General features: G+C 47.0%; 5 protein-coding genes across 5 annotated transcripts; all 5 read right to left on the reverse strand.

Annotated features, from left to right (window-relative positions):
- Window positions 1-1539: 1539 nt before the first annotated feature.
- Window positions 1540-3491, reverse strand: LAJ45_00188 (uncharacterized protein; the record flags this gene model as incomplete). Its single annotated transcript, XM_046109790.1, has 11 exons — window positions 1540-1582; window positions 1642-2061; window positions 2148-2288; window positions 2362-2418; window positions 2474-2605; window positions 2668-2681; window positions 2749-2773; window positions 2841-2885; window positions 2947-2988; window positions 3052-3095; window positions 3189-3491. The coding sequence occupies 11 exons, from the start codon at window positions 3489-3491 to the stop codon at window positions 1540-1542; spliced, it is 1266 nt and encodes a 421-aa protein (XP_045976483.1).
- An 894-nt stretch (window positions 3492-4385) lies between these two features.
- LAJ45_00189 (uncharacterized protein) lies at window positions 4386-7584 on the reverse strand (the record flags this gene model as incomplete). Its single annotated transcript, XM_046109791.1, has 6 exons — window positions 4386-6172; window positions 6223-6294; window positions 6344-6807; window positions 6851-6979; window positions 7109-7226; window positions 7287-7584. 6 exons carry the CDS (start codon window positions 7582-7584, stop codon window positions 4386-4388), a joined length of 2868 nt encoding a protein of 955 aa, XP_045976484.1.
- A 670-nt stretch (window positions 7585-8254) lies between these two features.
- Window positions 8255-10038, reverse strand: LAJ45_00190 (uncharacterized protein; the record flags this gene model as incomplete). Its single annotated transcript, XM_046109792.1, has 3 exons — window positions 8255-9224; window positions 9367-9714; window positions 9776-10038. The coding sequence occupies 3 exons, from the start codon at window positions 10036-10038 to the stop codon at window positions 8255-8257; spliced, it is 1581 nt and encodes a 526-aa protein (XP_045976485.1).
- A 465-nt stretch (window positions 10039-10503) lies between these two features.
- Window positions 10504-12872, reverse strand: LAJ45_00191 (uncharacterized protein; the record flags this gene model as incomplete). The annotated part of the gene is made up of 6 exons (XM_046109793.1): window positions 10504-10708; window positions 10763-10836; window positions 10898-11401; window positions 11461-11764; window positions 11819-12525; window positions 12591-12872. The coding sequence occupies 6 exons, from the start codon at window positions 12870-12872 to the stop codon at window positions 10504-10506; spliced, it is 2076 nt and encodes a 691-aa protein (XP_045976486.1).
- An 858-nt stretch (window positions 12873-13730) lies between these two features.
- Window positions 13731-15827, reverse strand: LAJ45_00192 (uncharacterized protein; the record flags this gene model as incomplete). The annotated part of the gene is made up of 8 exons (XM_046109794.1): window positions 13731-13876; window positions 13946-14084; window positions 14139-14446; window positions 14505-14580; window positions 14640-14829; window positions 14894-14948; window positions 14996-15104; window positions 15174-15827. The coding sequence occupies 8 exons, from the start codon at window positions 15825-15827 to the stop codon at window positions 13731-13733; spliced, it is 1677 nt and encodes a 558-aa protein (XP_045976487.1).
- Window positions 15828-16874: the final 1047 nt, after the last annotated feature.

Below are 16874 nucleotides of genomic sequence, written 5' to 3' on the forward strand. Positions count from 1 at the left end.
CAGTAAGTGGTGGAGGAAGTCATTTGGAAGTTCTGAGACTGTGTGGTGTTGTCATAGACTATGGTCTGCATACAATTAGTGGGTTGGACAGGAGAAAGGAAAAAAAAAAGAAGAAAAAAACGGTGGGATCACAGCCGATCACTCGCAAAATGATATCCTCGTGAGGTGGGCGTACCTAGTTATCCCCTTTGAACGCCGGGTGTCTAAAGCTCAACCTGTAGCATACAGCGAGGACCCGCTATACCGAACCTGCAGAATCCACAAAAATCAGTTCGGTATAGCAGATCATCCAGTTAGCAGAATTCATTCGAAGGCTCATAATAGGGTTAGGTTTTATTCCACATGAACACTATGAGTGAGGGTACAAGTAAGGGTACGTGGCAAGTTTCCCTCAATATGGTTATAAGCTTACTTCAATATGGAGCGGTCATGACGAACTACGTACTCGAACTACTCTGAGCAGAAATGGCAGTAATAGACAAGTATCAGTTCGTAGAAAAGTGAATTTTGACACCTTCATGATGGGTCGAGCGGCGGTGTATCTCCAAACAATCTACCCCTAATAGTACTAGTGTGCCACCAGTAAATTCACAAGTTCGTTACTGCAGAATTATTTTGTATGGGGACAGGGGGGGGGTACAGGGGGGTCAGGTTCCAAAATTCGATCCGGAGTGAAATTCGGTATATCAGCATGATTTTCACGAATTTTGCTGGGGGAAAAAAATCGTGTCCGAGACCCTTCGGTATATCAAATATTCGGTTTACTGCTCTGTGTCTGATATCTAGCCCCACATTCCCCCTGAAAAAACTTCACATTTGGGAATAGCGCTTTCTTGGCCCCAAGCAACTAGAGCAGTGAACGAACCTGCATGTTCGTGAGGGGCCAGCAGTTCGAACTGGAATTAAACTCAAACCTACACACAAAGAGACTAAATATCAAGTCTCTCTTGTACTCATCTTTTTGCGGGAGAATTTTCTTATCAAAACAAATTGACCGCGCGCCATCTGACTTGTTATATAAAAAGGAAGACTTTACGTAGAGCAGCGCGGCTTCCAGCTATCTTCCAAAGGAGTGCAGTCCAAGAAAGTATCATATGTGGGTTTAACGTTCAGTAGGTACAGAGTATCCCTTGGACGGATGAAACTCTCAAATTCGCGACATCCCTCTTTCAGCTATCACTAGCCTTATGTGGTAACTGTAGCTGATTTTTCATTGGCTCAATTATTGTTATCACCTGCAAAAAGAAGGACAACTGCCTTACTAAGTGCGTGCACGGTCCATGTCGCGAATTTGAGAGTTTCATCCGTCCAAGGGATAGAGTATAGGGCTACGAACAGCACTGTGATCCAGGGGTCCCTTATCGATAAACTGTTTACATGCCACGAGGACCGAACAAAACCGTTGATCAAATTGTTACACCCAAGTCACAGCCCATTTATAAACAGACTAGATGCACACACATACACAAAGACAATTTCCCTCGCGGGCCCACCTCTATAGCTGATACGCCCCCTGGCCCCCAAATATTCTCTCCAAAACTAACTCTGCGCATCCAACGGCTTCTGCGCATAATAAAGATGACTACCCCTCTATTAGCTCTCCGATCCCCCCATCTCCCCGAGGAAAGGATTTTCACTCACTGTTTCCCATACACATGAACCCTCTTATTGGTCGCCTGCTTCTGCGCCGCGGTGATGAGTGCCCCCGCCTCGTCGACGCCCATCCCCAACACCTGGGTAAACAACTTGATTCCAAACGCCTCGAAACCAGTTTCCGTACTCAGTAATATATACGCGCCAATCTCCTTCTGCTTCTTGTCCACCGCCCAGGGACCCAGCGGCATCTTGACCATTGTATGGTGCGCATTAACGAAACCAACCTTCTCAATGATGGGGAGAAAGTTGGCAGCGTTGTTGAATTCGCGGCCAGTAATAGCGGTAGCCTGCGAAACGAGGGTATAGAATTGCTTGAGCTCGCAGTCGGGCGAGAGGGTTCCGTCGTCGCAGAAGATGTCCATTTCGAATTCGGCGATGTCGATCCAACCACCGGGTTTACAGTGTCTGTAAAAACGGGGGGGGGGGGGGTATATAAGCATACGAACTAGTTGTGGGGATCATGCTCTTGAAGGTTAAGGCTGGGTAGTTACCTATAGGCCTCGGTATAGAGAGCCTCCCAATCTTTGATGGCTCCACTGAGGTGACGGATGTGTACCAGGTCGAAGTAGTTCTTAGGAAAGGTCCATTCGGACTCGGCATCGTCAATCTGGAAATGAACATTTGGGGGGACCCTAAAATGTATTGTTAGGTATAGACCTTTGTATCAGTATCCGCCGGGGGGGGGGGGGGGGGTGAAGAAGCTACCATGAGGGCTGAATAGGCGAGAGATCGGTTCCAATGATTTCGGCAGATGGATATCTCCTATTCCATGTCAGTTGGTATCTACTATTTTGCAAAAAGGAGCGGAGTCCCTTACTCTCCCATGTCGATCGCCCATATCCCAGTGCCTGTACCCACATCCAGTATCCTCTGAGGGTTCGGGTCTATGGGCGCGAGAGTGAGCTGATCGTCCATCATGACAAGATACGTATGGTGCAATATATCCAATCTAATAATAATCCATTAGTTTTAAGTAATATGTATGTATTCTGTGCTACCGGAGGAGCCAACCGGTCTTGCTCGGCCTAATAATAAAGAACGGGCACGGTCAATAACGATCGATCATTATTTCAAAATTTGGAGGTTTCGTACTTCGTCGTTAGGCAGAATATATTTACTAGCGCGCACCTCGGTCAGAAAGTTCCAGTGATTCTAAACAACAGAGCAGATAGTTGATCGCATACTCTTCCGTATACGCGTGGTACCTCCGTCCGTTCTCATACCGGTACCTACATGCACCACCGTCAACACCGACGTTGTCCATCAAACACAGAACCATCCAATACCCACTGATAAATACTCGATGTCAAAGACTCCGTCGAGAAATCACAACTACACCTCCGTCAGCTATCGCTCCACTCTCCCTGTAACACTCGTACACTCAGGGAAACCCACGACTGCTCCATACTATCGCACTCCATCCCAGAAGTCTCCTTGTCCTATACAATGTCTCTGCCATCAGGTCTACGCACCACCACCACCACCACCACCACCACCACCACCACCACCATCTTCCACGGGCGGGAACATACGAATGACGAATCGACTTCGATCTTGGCAAGGTCTGGTATACTAATTTCATCCACTTCTATCTCTCGTTGCGGGTACTGCTTTGAACTCGATGGCTGGTTAAACAGACTCGAGGACCTTTTGCGTACGATCGTTGACGCCTGCTGTCGTGAACTCGAAGATTGTTGGTGCGAGCTCGAGGGTTCCTGGCGCGAGCTCGAAGGTACAATAACAGCTGGGGGTCTGCTTGGGCCCGAGAGCGACGGGGGTGGTGGCACAGGCTCCGGAGGAGTGTACAGCAGATACTTCACTGCATACACATACATATCTTTGATGAGTGAAGACGTCTAGTCTGTGACAAAGAGGGTTGGCGTGTTTGGTAGAGTAGCTAGCTAGAATAGAGTACACTTTTTTTGATATACAGTCAAGATGGTGATCAAGATTTAAACAGGATTTGGTAAGTATTGTTACGGAAAAATAAATGTTTGGGGAAACAGCACGCGTTTTTTGGGGGGTGGGGGGAAGGGAAGGTCCCAGGGAAAGGGAAACTGTCTGTCTCTACCACTAACTACTCTACATACACCGGCCCCCGCGGGACCATGAAGTGGGGAATAGGTCACTAAATAGGATCGAGCTCTGCTGCTGCGTTGTACAGCAGCAGTGGCCGGATATGCACGTGTGATAGCCGTCGACCTTGCTGTCTCGCAGCTATTTCCCAGCGCAGGGAGCGTTAAGCGAATATTCTGGAGACATGTGAGATTGTACTCTATGTACCTACTCGCGACCAGCAACAAGAACCCGAAAATGCACGTCCTAATCTGCAATTTCCATTGGAGTAGAAGTCAAAAATACACCAAAGACTTGCAGCTGCATATTCGGGTTCTTGTTGCTGGTCGCGAGTACTCTACTCAGAGTATTACTCTACATATGAAACATACATGTAGCTACTGCATTGTAAGGCACGACGATGGATATGACAGACAGAACCTGGACTCTGGGTCAGTTCTGGGTTACTAGTTAGGGAATCCAGGTCATGACTGTCCAATCATGTCTCGTCACTCGCAGCAGGGATCTCTTTACGAAGGGGGAAAAAAGGTATTATTGTTGTGATCCATAAATTGGTATCATTCATTTCCTCTTATTGCGCCGCGACATCCCGTCATCAATCAGCTACACTTATGGCATCCATGTAAAAAAAAAAAAAAAAAAGGAACCCTCCTCTAAAAGGTATTAATCTTCCTGATTACTCTCCTGGCCCCATCACCGCTGACCCTAACAACTCCCTCCGTCTCAAGTCCCCGAACGACCTCGGCGAACTCCCCACTCTCCACCTTCTTTCCGCTTTGCTCCTGGAGCCTCTTCAACACCTCTGTGTATCTGACGCCTCCAGCAGCAGCAGCCGGACCTCTGCTCATCTCGTCCAACAAACTAGCGAGAGCGTTCCTGAGGTCGCCCTTTCTACGTCTTTCGGCATTGGATACACCTCCCAGGAGATCCATGTCGATGCGTCCGGTAAGGGGATCAGTCGCAGACTCCTTGATAGCAGAACGGATGAGACGGACAGCCTCGGTCACATCGTCGACAGTGACTTCGGTTGATAATCTCATTTTGGCGTGAGCCTCAGAAAGACGAATCATACTCTCCAACTGTCTAGTTGTAGCTGTTATTCTTCTCTCAGCGGCTCTAACGTCTTCCCCGAGTTTTCTCAGCTCGACATAGGCTTTTACCAACTCGTCCGCAGCAGTACTAGACAACTTTGGATGGATATTCTGTCTAGCATATGAGATGTATGCTGTGAGTGTCTCAATTGGAACAACCTCGCTAATGCCAGCAGCAGACTCTGGGTTATCTTCGAGGTACATTCCTACCATGTGCTTCGCTAGTCGACGGTCCGCAGTCTCATCGACGCGATCAAGCACCAAGTACACCAAGTCGAAACGCGAGAGAAGGGTAGGTGGCAGGTCGATGTTCTGCGGGACGGGGAGGTTAGGGTTGTATTTACTGCCAATTGGATTTGCTGATGCAAGGATGCTGCTACGAGCGTTAAGGGTAGTAATGATACCAGCTTTTGCGATCGAGACCGTCTGCTGCTCCATCACTTCGTGGAGAACAGAGCGAGTTGCTTCTGACATCTTATCAAACTCGTCAATACAACAGACACCACCGTCAGAAAGGACAAGCGCTCCGGACTCGAGCACAAGCTGGCGAGTTTCTGGATCACGGGTGACATATGCGGTCAGACCGACTGCAGAAGAACCTTTGCCAGAGGTGTAGACACCACGAGGAGCAATTTTGTGGACATATTGGAGGAGCTGAGACTTTGAAGTTGAAGGATCGCCACAAAGGAGAACATTGATATCACCTCTGTAGCGAGGAGCACCACCTCTTTCGAATGTCTTGTTGGTGCCACCAAAGAGCTGAAGCAGGACTCCCTTTTTAACGTCTTCCATCTCGTAAATTGAAGGGGCAAGGGAGCGAGATAGAAGCTCGTAAACGTCGTAACGGTTGGCAATTGCTTTGATTTTGTCGATTTCCTCATCGGAAAGCTTGCGGACTTCGTCAAGGTCAGACGCAACCTGGCCTGCGACCTCCTCTTCTAAGGTTGATGTATCTTGTCCCATGCGGCGTTTATCCACTTTTTGAATGTGAAGGACATCAACATACGTTTTGAACAAACTCTTGATATTGCGTTGCCTTGGGTTCACACGGACAGGCACAGATCTGAAGATACCAGTAACTTCAATCCTATCTCCAGCTTTTGCAACATCGCACAGCTCATCGTAACAGCACAACGAGACAGAGTGAGGTGTCTGACCATCAGGAACGGAGTCCGGAGTTTCTTGTAGCTTGATGACCTGTTTGTCCGAAAAGTCGGAGCGGTTGTGGACAATCTGCATTGAATTCGGGGTTTTGCAAACCTCACGCGGGCACTCGGTGGGTTCGGCAATTTTACCCCGGTCAATCTCTACCGTGACGGTATGTCCACAAACATGGCAACGGAAGAACGCTACAGAAATTAGCTGTATGAAATATAATATCTTCAGTTGCCTGGCATACCCTTATTCATGTCCGGAATGATGGGGGTGACTCGGATAACCAATCCCTTTACACTAATAACCTTATCAATATCTATCATCTTTGTCAGCAATTAGCCTCTGGTAAGGAGCGATAGACCCACCTGCTGGATTCAAGTCCCTCATGTTCACGCTCTTCTCCAAATTAAATGGCCTGGCCTTGTAGATTCTCTCCATGCATTCTTGATACTCTTGTTCATCTGCACCATCCTCCTCCAACATCTCCAGCATGATATCCTTCACGCAGGTATCCATGATCGGAATGATTTCTTGAGGGTAATTGAGGAGCTGGTGAAAGAATCTTTTCGTTGGTGGATAACTCCTAAGATTTCTCACATCGAGATTCAGATTACTTGTCCCTAGAGCCCTCATCTGCCTCAATATATCCACGTAAACCAGCTCCTCTCCTTGACCTGGCGCAACAAATTCCTCATCCATGCGCATGCGGTAGCGACGTTTGAAATCTCGAAGAAACTTCCGGAACGCCTGGGTAGACTCTTCCACGGAAACATTGGTACCCCAAATGAGACGTTTAGGGCCGTCCGAGATTTCTGACGTAGGACCAGCACTATACGTCGCAGCATCGGAGGGAGGGTGTGCAGCATCAGTACCCCCGAACAGGAAGGCCCTGCTCATCAACATAGAGACGGCGTCGAGTAGGGGTAGCAGAGTTGATACCGGAAAATTGCAAATCTCCACGGCGGGAACGAGCGGGGGTGCTAGCGATTGCATCTCCGTTCCTATGTTGCTACGAGTATTAGTTGGGGCTTTCTTATTAAAACCGCAATATGAGGCAGAATTGGAGGATGAAGTAAAGTAAGGTAGGAACTGAAGCCCAAGATAGCTGAACCACAATGTTGCCAACGCACCTTCTCAATACACCCGCGCTAGAACTAGGAGCGCCAGCTCGCGGGGTCCTCACATCTCTTGGTGTAGCCATATCTCTATCTGGGGAAGAACTAGGTACATATCTCAATGGTGAAGAGCCTACGCCTCATTAGAAATTTTACAGCATAAAAAAAAAAAAGAAGCAGACTATAAACTTACCCCCACTCATGTCACTATCCAATGCTGCCCTCCCTCGAATGGCTGCCAGTCTTCCGCCTGCCGCAGCGGCGGAAGGATTTCTCCTCTCCTCAATAGGCGTTGGAGAACTCATCCTAACAGGATCACTCGAAGGCATAGGACTCGAGGTCAAGCCGCCGTAAAAGAGTGGTGATGTACCAGCATTCTCTTCTTCTGCTGGTGGAGGGAGGGGTGTGCTGGTTACATTGCGGCCAGGGCGCGGGGTTGATTGCTGTGAAGAAGATTGGCGGGCAGAGCGACGTTTAGTCGGCGCGGACATTTTGAGAGATGAATTTCGTAGATTAATTGAATCGCGTGAAGCGGGGTGGGGGTGGAGGGGGTGGAGGGGGTGGGTGGAAGAGGTCAATGGAGCTCTCACGACCTGAAAGAAAGAAGTGTTGTGATGCGCGCGTTTGGCAACGCGTAAACAATCCCTAACCCTAAAGTGGACTATAATATGCACCGCGCTCAGAATCTACCAGCACGGCCTATTTTCACGTGATGAGCATGCTATTTTCAACAATACCGAGTGATACTTCGTGTACATGTTCATTCGTGTATGCGGGCCGGGGGTTACGACACTCGCTGGTCTCCGCCACCAGCGTTAATCAGTACAGACTTGTAACCAGAATATCCCCCCCTTCCCCAAAACCCTCCGTCATGTCAATATAAGGAAATATAAAATAGATAAAACAACTGTGATCAGCCAGCCATTTACTTGTACGTTGCCCTAATTCAATCCTTCCAATCCTGTACGCCTATGTGTTGAACTAAAGGCTAAACAAACCGTCTATCTACTCCCAGTAATTACAAAAAAGAACATAAGAAGACAGAATAGCAAGCACGCCCATTGTAATACCCCAGCCCGCAAAAAAACGTTGAAGTTAAATCAAAAGCGCCCCGTTCACCATCCACCCAATACCCATACATAGAACCAAAAATATGAGAACTTAAGCAGAAATCGTGACCTTCTCCTTCTTCCCCTCCTTAACGAGGAACGAAAGCAAGTCAACCTTAGTAACAACGTGAATAACGGATAGGCCCTCTCCCGAGCCCATTCTTTGGGTGACAACTCCTGCGGAGTTATGCTCAAAGAACCGGCTCAGGGCACTCAAGGGTGTATCCAGAGTAATCTCTTCGAATCTGCGCTTCCATTGAGGGCCATTGGTTCCATCCGCAGTAGTAGTTGTGGGTTTAACAGATCCAATCTCATTAGGATCACCAACAATCTCCTTGATCTTTGTGAAATCGAACATGACCTCTTTGACAGTGGTATGACTGGTAGCCCATCCCCGGGAGATGTAACTGAGTAAGTTTCCAAGAGTGACTAGACCAACAAGCCTTCCGGACTTCCCAAGAACTGGGAGCTGATCGAAACTTTTTTCACGCATGATCTCGATCGCAGCCTCAGCAGTGGCGGTATCACGAACAGTAACGACAGGTTTCAACTTTAGATCCTTGATCGTGGCACCTTGCCACTGTTGAGTTTCCCGGGCCTGCTCGATCTCTTGGGTGGGGATGAAGTCGTTGTTCTCCATCCAAGTGTCATCGACAAACTTGCTGAGATAATTACGGACGGAATCGGGGAGAATAACAACAATGACCTTTCCCTCTTGGTTGAGTTCTGGGTTCGCTTTGACAGCGTCGACCATGGCTGACAACGCAGAGCCAGAAGAGCCACCACAAAGAAGGCCCTCTTCCTTGATTAAACGACGGGCATACAGGAATGACTCGCGGTCGGTAGTCTTGATCCAAGTATTGACAATTCCTTGTTCAAGTACTTCGGGAACAAAATCATAACCGATGCCTTCAACCTTGTAGCCCTCATGTGAATTGTTGAGAGACGCGGGGACTGCCAGAATCGAACCGACTGGGTCCGCAGCCACAACGAGAACGTTTGGATTGTGCTTCCTCAAACCCCTACAAATTCTTGTTAGCTCTTGAAATCACGCCATCCCTGCCCCTCATCTCATAACCCACCCCCCACACCCCGAAAAAAAAGGAAAGAAGAAAAAAGAGGAGAAAAAAGGTCTAAGCAGGGGGGGTAGAAACAAAATCTTACCTTGCAATTCCGGTAATGGTTCCACCAGTTCCCGCACCCGCAACAACTGCATCCACTTTCCCGCCGGTCTGAGTCCAGATCTCCTCCGCAGTGCCCAGCTCATGAGCCAAAGGATTATTTGGGTTTCCGTATTGATCCAGGATGATGGAATTCGGAATCTCCTTCTCAAGGCGCTTCGCTACACCGATATGACTTTCCGGAGAATCGTAAGCTGCTTCGGTAGGCGTACGAACAATTTCTGCACCGAGAGCGCGCAATACAGCGACTTTCTCAGAGGACATTTTTTCTGGCAGGGTTATGATTGCGCGATATCCCTTGACTGCTGCTACCAGAGCTAGCCCTATACCACTTCATATCACACAATTAGCCCAATGGTTCATACGTATCTAAGGAAGATGGAGTAACAAACGTATTTCCGGAGGTAGGCTCAATCAACACATCTCCAGGCTTGATCTTTCCATCCTTCTCGGCCTCTTCAATCATTCTCCTAGCAATTCTGTCCTTGACAGAGCCACCGGCATTAAAAAACTCGCATTTCGCATAGACAGTGGCCTTGATGCCTAGGCTCTGAGGAACGCGGTTGAGGCGGACGAGTGGTGTATCGCCGATGTGCTCGGTGATGTTATTTAAGAAGCTCGTGGGTAGAGTTGGAAGGGAGTTTTGAGCCGACATTACTGGTGCACACAGGTGAATAGGTGTTTGGTATAATTGATGTAAGAACCTGAACGGGAGAAAGAAAGAGGAAGGGAGGCAAACTCCCAAAGGGACGTAGAGGGTTAGGGGTGGTAGAGGGGCAATGCAGGTTCAGCTTCACCCCACGCTTGATTGCGACATTCCGTCTCTAGCCGCTGCTTTCTTCCATTTTCGGTCTTAGCTGCTTGTTAGATAACCTCAACCAGCGTGACTGGTGAGACCTTGGCGCATATGAAAGTACGGGAGAGTCCCCAATGCAGGAATACTCGTTACTATTATAGTCACATAAGTTATTTTAACAGCATTCTACAAAAAGAAGAACGTTAATTAACACTTGATGCACTGCAGCAGGACCATCGCCCATAGAATTATTCAAAATGAAAGCAGTACATATATGCAGCTAGTAATCATCTGTCCGAAGTCCAGCTACATAGGAGAATGCGTCTAAGACGACTTCTTTGAGAGTCCCAAATCTTCGAAAAACGCATCTGAGTTAGGCTCTCTACCCAAAAATTGCTTGAGGGTTTCCATCTCATCTTGACTTCCACCTCTTTCAAGTACAGTATGGCGATACCGCCTTCCCTGGGTACCGTTCATCGGATCTGCCTTAAATGCCGAGTAGAACATGTCGGTTGAAAATACTTGGGACCTATATATTCAATTAGATCTCAATAACATTAGTGCGGGGATAGAATGCACATACCAAAGGTATCCGTAGTAACCAGCATCATAACCGCCCATGAGATGTCCGAAGGTGGCTTCACCGTGACCATAGTCCTGTGAATGATATGAGCATTGTTACCTCCAGAAACCGACTGGAGACCAAATTTATACTTACATCACCTAGCCCTTGTGGTGGGTCCAAGAGTGTAATCTCCGTGCGGAGTTTGTTGTATTCAATAGTAGGGTCAAGCTTCTTTACATCCTCATGAGCCTGTAAAGTGTGAACCTTCATGTCGAAGAAGGCAAAGTGAAGCTGACGGAGGTTGAAGAGCGCATCATTAACATGCTTGGTGTTGATGATGGTCTTGACAAGATCTTCGGGAATCTTCTGGCCAGTTTCATAGTGTGAGGAGAGAGAGATAATCTCAGATGCGGTCCAACACCAGTTTTCAAGCATCTGAGAAGGTGCCTCTACGAAATCACGAACGACATTCGTACCGTGGAACCGTGCATAGCGAGTTCTTGCAACGAGGTCGTGGATACCGTGACCAAGTTCGTGGAAAAGGGTCACCACTTCATCATGCTGTAACAAAGATGGTTTCTTCTCCGTTGGTTTGGAAAAATTGCAGACGAGCGCAGTTGCGGGATAACGCCTCTTCCCTTCCTTGTCTAAGAAACCCTATACACATTAATTATTTCAGCAAGCGGTCTCGCAGTGGCATCTAGATAGTGATATACCTGTTGCAGATTGAAGTTGGCTGCATGTCCATATTTCCCTTCTCTGGGGTGGAGATCAAGGTAAAGCCATCCAACAAATTCTTGCTCCGCGCCGTCTGTTGGTTTCTCGTTATAAACGCGGAACTGCTTGGTGTCCTCGTGCCAGACATGCTTTTCGTCACCCGTGACCTCAACAAATTCCAACCCAAACAGGGTCTCGAAAATCTTCATCATTCCTTCAATCGTATGCGCAATAGGGAAGTACTCGGCAACCTTCTGAGCGTCGAGCTTGTATTCATTCTCAAGAAGCATACGATCATAATACCTGTATCAAATCTGTTAACTTTGTCCTAATAGTAAACCCCAAGAGCCACCTTACCTGTGATCCCAGAGGTAATAATGTCCATCATCAGTCACATTGTTCGCTTGGGTGTCAGCCTTCTTGAACTCTCTTAGCCGAGCAATTTCCTTCTCTCCGCCGGGGATAAGCCTCCCCCGCAGGTCGTTGAGGAATTCGTAAACCTTCTCGGGAGTCTTTGCCATCTTAGCATCGAGAACAAATTCGGCATGGGACTTGAATCCTAAGAGCCTGGCCTTCTCATCTCTAAGTTCAATGGCCTTCTTAAAGACTGCCACATTCTCGTTGCACTTGTTTTCGTTGCCAATAAAAATCTTCTTCCTTGTCTCTGGATTGACTGCGTACTTCATGGCCGGGAAAAGGTCGGGGTACTTGAAAGTCAACCAAAGTTTTCCCTCGTTCTCTCCTTCACCTTTCTTCAAACCACCCAAAACATCCTCTGGGACGCCTTTGAGCTCCTCTGGAGTAAACCAAATTCCACCGTTTTCCTCGTTGAGACGTTTTGAGAATTCAATACCAAGTGTTGACAACTCCTTCTTGATCTCTTTGAAACGCTCGCGTTTGTCTTCTGGAAGAGCCAAACCGTTCCTGATGTAATCCTTGTTCATCTTTTCTAGGAGACGGAGTGACTCTGGGTCTAAACCAGAGGTCTTCGTCTCATTCTTTGCGGCAACAGCTGAAACCAGCTTGTAAATGTCTTGACGCATGGAAGATTCGATGCCAAATTCCTAGGAAGTAATGCGTGATATCAGCCATATGAACATCCTTCTACCAGCAATGAGTGGTTACCAACCTCAAGCTCCTTCTCGGACTCGCTACTAGCATCACGCAGAGCCTTGTCTGTGCTGACATACTGATAGAAACCCAGTATAGCAACCTCGAGACTCATGTAGTTTTCATCTTCAGCCAAAGGCTTGACAACATTCTCGAAGGTAGCACTCTCTGGGGTAATCTCTGCGGCAAGTGTGTCATCGAGCTTACGCGAGCTTTCAATGATACGCTGGGTGTCTTTCTTCAGTGTCTCCGGAGTATGGGTGAATCTAGGAGCTGGAGGGGGATTCGGATAAGAACCCATGCTGAGAGTTGTAAGTAACCTGTTTGATGGTAAAGCACGGAAGGTTTGGTTGCAGAGGAGCTGAGAGCGGGGGAATTGACGAAGCAGAGCACAAAGACGAGGAAGGGGAGCCACGACTGGGGATGAGGAGAGCAGAAGGACGAAGAGAGAGAGGGCAAAGAAAATGAAGGAGACCTTCAATGGTGATAGGATAGCCAGTGCGGGGAATTGAAGTGTGGGGTAGCGGGGGAATGCGATGAGATAATTCGCGAGGAGAGATGTTCTTGCATGGTGCTCAAGCCCTCAACCATGGCAATACATATCTGCAACCGCAACGGAGACTTTACTTACCGTTTTGACCAAACCGCCCTCACGTCTGTCACCAATAACAGAAAAAATATGGAATATGGTAATATTTTGGTAAACATTGATCCTTTCCTGATACATTCTGAATTAGAACTTCGAACATCAAAAACGCTTCGCACTTTAGATTTGACAGGAAAGAATATTAAATACTTTTTGATTCCTGCTTCTGCTTCGGCTTCCACTTCGATTAATCGTTTCCTCGGTCGACACTCGTTTCTTCAATACAGGACGTCAGAATATCAATATCACGCTTTACGCAATTATAGTTGTATGAGGTCGAGTTCTAAAAGCGTTTGGGATACACACGAAGGGACGAAGAGAATACCTATCGACCCCTTACTTTTCTCCGATGAGCTCAAGCTTCTTATGTAGTAAGCTTAAGGACAAATACAGCAACAAGCTAACAATAAGCTCAGTAGCCAATTCAAATTAACTACCTAAACACCAGTACATGTTGTGCTGCCACGTCCTCCTAAGAACTAACATATGTATACAACGAATTAAATGATCCAATCAGCATCCCACCTCATGCCAGATCGTTCCCCAAAAATTTAGTTGTTCTTTTCTATAGTCATCCTTCTCCACATAAGTTCTATTCGAATTAAAAACTATATTCGACGCTGAATACTTATATTCAGGCCATTTTGCGGCACCTTGAACTACATTATTCAAGGAGATGTCAGTGAAAATGATGGTTTTATTGGGTAACCGAAAGAATATACACTTACTTCCATGGTTATTTGGGTCTAGATCATGAGCAAAACTTATCCAACTTCGCGAGATCAAGCGGGACAATGCATTCACCGCCGGATCTGGCCCCACATATGTCGATATGGTTGTACTAGGATTGTTAAAGACAAAGCCGATCTATAGCAAGGCAAGTTATTTTCCACTCATGAATTCTGGCCTAGGACGACTCACCTCCGCATAATGGGTTGAATACACGGGAGCCACCTCCGTGATGTCTTTCAATTTACCATTCCATGGTGATTGGTCAAACCTGTACGAAAAAACTTTGTTCCCTCTGTTTGCGAAAGCCTCAGATGTTTGTCTTCTACCCGCATCCATGGCGTAATCCCCAACTATAGCAGCTGCTCTTTTATACTGGTATCCTTGGTCCGCGAATCTCTCAGACCCAGTATTAAAGGGACAGCCGAGAGCGGGGTCGTCTGGATACAATTCCAAAAGTTTTTCCACCGAAGAAGGAGTTGTGGCCGGGAGTGATCCATCTACGCAGTCATATTAGAAACGCATTGTTCCATTCTAGGGATTCGGGGCGTGACACACTCAAGAGATAGTTTCTAAGGTCTTCTGTGGTATTAATGATATTTCTAGGGCCAAAGAACGTTGCAGTTCCCTCATCCTGTATATCATGTTAGACTTCACTGACGCCAATAGATCCACCCTTCTTCGGAAACTTACAGTATTTGCACCAATCAAAATAGTCACATTCGCAAACTTTCCAGCTGCCATACGGTCTGACGGCCAGCCCGGAATAAAATCACCATCAACCACTGGTGTCCACGTGTATAATTGTGGCTGTAGTGCATCAAATAATTGTTCGTAAGGGACTTCCCGTAGGCACTGGAGACGATCGGAAGTATTTGAACAGCTATTGATGAAAATCAACATAAGAACCACAAAGAACCATATTAACGCGGGAAAGTGTAAGTTACCCAAGGATATCTACGACAGAATTATACATCTCATCAAAGTGCCCCAATGAATTCACTACCACCTGTTAGCTACATCAATATTACTCTTCAGAGTTCACTTACAAGTGGGTCCCGGTGGCGATCCGCTCTGTAGGATCGCCGCCCGAAACAGCCCCTCATTATCTCCATTATTTGCAAGTAAATGGTACCCTACCGAATACGCCCCGGCTGACTGCCTCAAATTATTAGTCTTTCGCTAGCACAGATTATCACCGCCCTCGAGTTCAGAGGCACAACACACCTCGCCCCAAATGGTAACCTTATCTTTATCTCCACCAAAAGCCTCCACATTCTCTCTAATCCATCTTAGTGCCTGTCGTTGATCAAACAAGCCAGCGTTCGAGTTTCCAGAATTGAAAACATCCTGTCCAGCCAAAAACCCAAAACCTGCCAGCCGGTAATTGATACCAATGGCAATAACAGGTTTTTTGATGGCCACACTTGCATTAACGATATATGATAGATTATATCTTGGGTCCGCTGACGCTCCTCCCGAGAACCCTCCTCCATAAATCCAGACCATAACTGGCAAACCCTTTCCCCCGCCAGAAGGCCTGACAACATCTAAGGTCAAGCAGTCCTCATCTAACGGCCGTCCTTCGGAAAACGGCCCAAAGCCGGGGCATGATGGCCCATGTTCCGTGGCATCGAGTGTCCCGTTCCATTTGCTCGGAGGCTGGGGATGTCTGAAACGAAGGTTACCAACAGGAGGTGCAGCGAAAGGGATGCTGAAGAATTCATCAATGCCAAAAGATGGTAGGTAGTTGCCTGCGATGGTGCCATTTTTTATGGTGACGGTGGGAGCTGTTGTGGAGCTTCCATTGTTCTTGAAAGGCGTTGCTGTCACAAGGGCTGCTGCTGTAACTAAGAAGCCTAGAGATCGAGAGAACATCATGATTGTAGCGACGTGATACTCTAAGATTCGTCAGGTAGTGAGGATAAAGTAACTCGGGACCGACGCAATGATTTATATACGTTTATACTTCAGTGTTGGAATCTTTGGCCCCCTCCTCCACCGTCTACTATTGCCCCGAATCCGACATGCAAGAAACCAATCATATGCATACAGAGCTTAATAATTGATGGATATAGCTCTCGAGCTACCAATGGATAAACTGTAGGGATTCTTACTAGCCCTATCCTGGCATCGCTTAAATGCTTCAGTACCGGGGGAGCCCCGGATAATTCCCCGGTTTCTACTATTCGGTTGACGCATCCATGATTGGTAAAGTGTGTAGAGTAGTACTCGACCAGCAACAAGAACCCGAATATGCAGCTGCAATTCTTTGGTGTATTTTTGGCTTCTACTCCAATAGAAATTGCAGATTAGGACGTGAATTTTCGGGTTCTTGTTGCTGGTCGCGAGTACTCTGCCGACCTTAAAACAGGTTTTATCAATGCATCTTTCACTGGTTTAGAATCTCGCCATGCCTACATGTACCTAGAGTAGAACACAGCTAGATGCCGATCACATGTTATCGGATTATGGTTTATCCGTGATTTCAAATGCAAAGTTGTGCTTAAGTCACCAAATTTACAATATTGGTTCTCCGGACCTCCGTTGTCATATTTTAAACTGCATGTGTTGTTGTATCGAGATCTGCATTTCATCTTTGTAGTGCCCTTGCTGTATCTCTCCAAAACTTCTATAGCTACATCATGTACCCGCCTTACGCATGGTTACATATATATAAACCGATTACTTAATGTAACATTGAAACGGAGCTCCGGGACTCGAGTATCTGTTACGATTGACTGATCGGAGGATATCCAAACCCGTTTGGAGTTAAAAAGGTTACATAAGTACGGGTGAACATTCGCACCGATTCGTGGCCAGCTAGAATGACTTACAAACCAAGATTACCAAATTTGTAAAGGTGAAATATTCCCTCTAATTCGCGTGATGTCACTTCAAGATTCCTGTTCTGATTTGCATATATGG

The sequence above is a fragment of the Morchella importuna genome (genome assembly GCF_003444635.1).
Source record: "Morchella importuna strain M04M26 chromosome Unknown Morimp01GS001, whole genome shotgun sequence".
Classification (NCBI taxonomy): Eukaryota; Fungi; Ascomycota; class Pezizomycetes; order Pezizales; family Morchellaceae; genus Morchella; species Morchella importuna.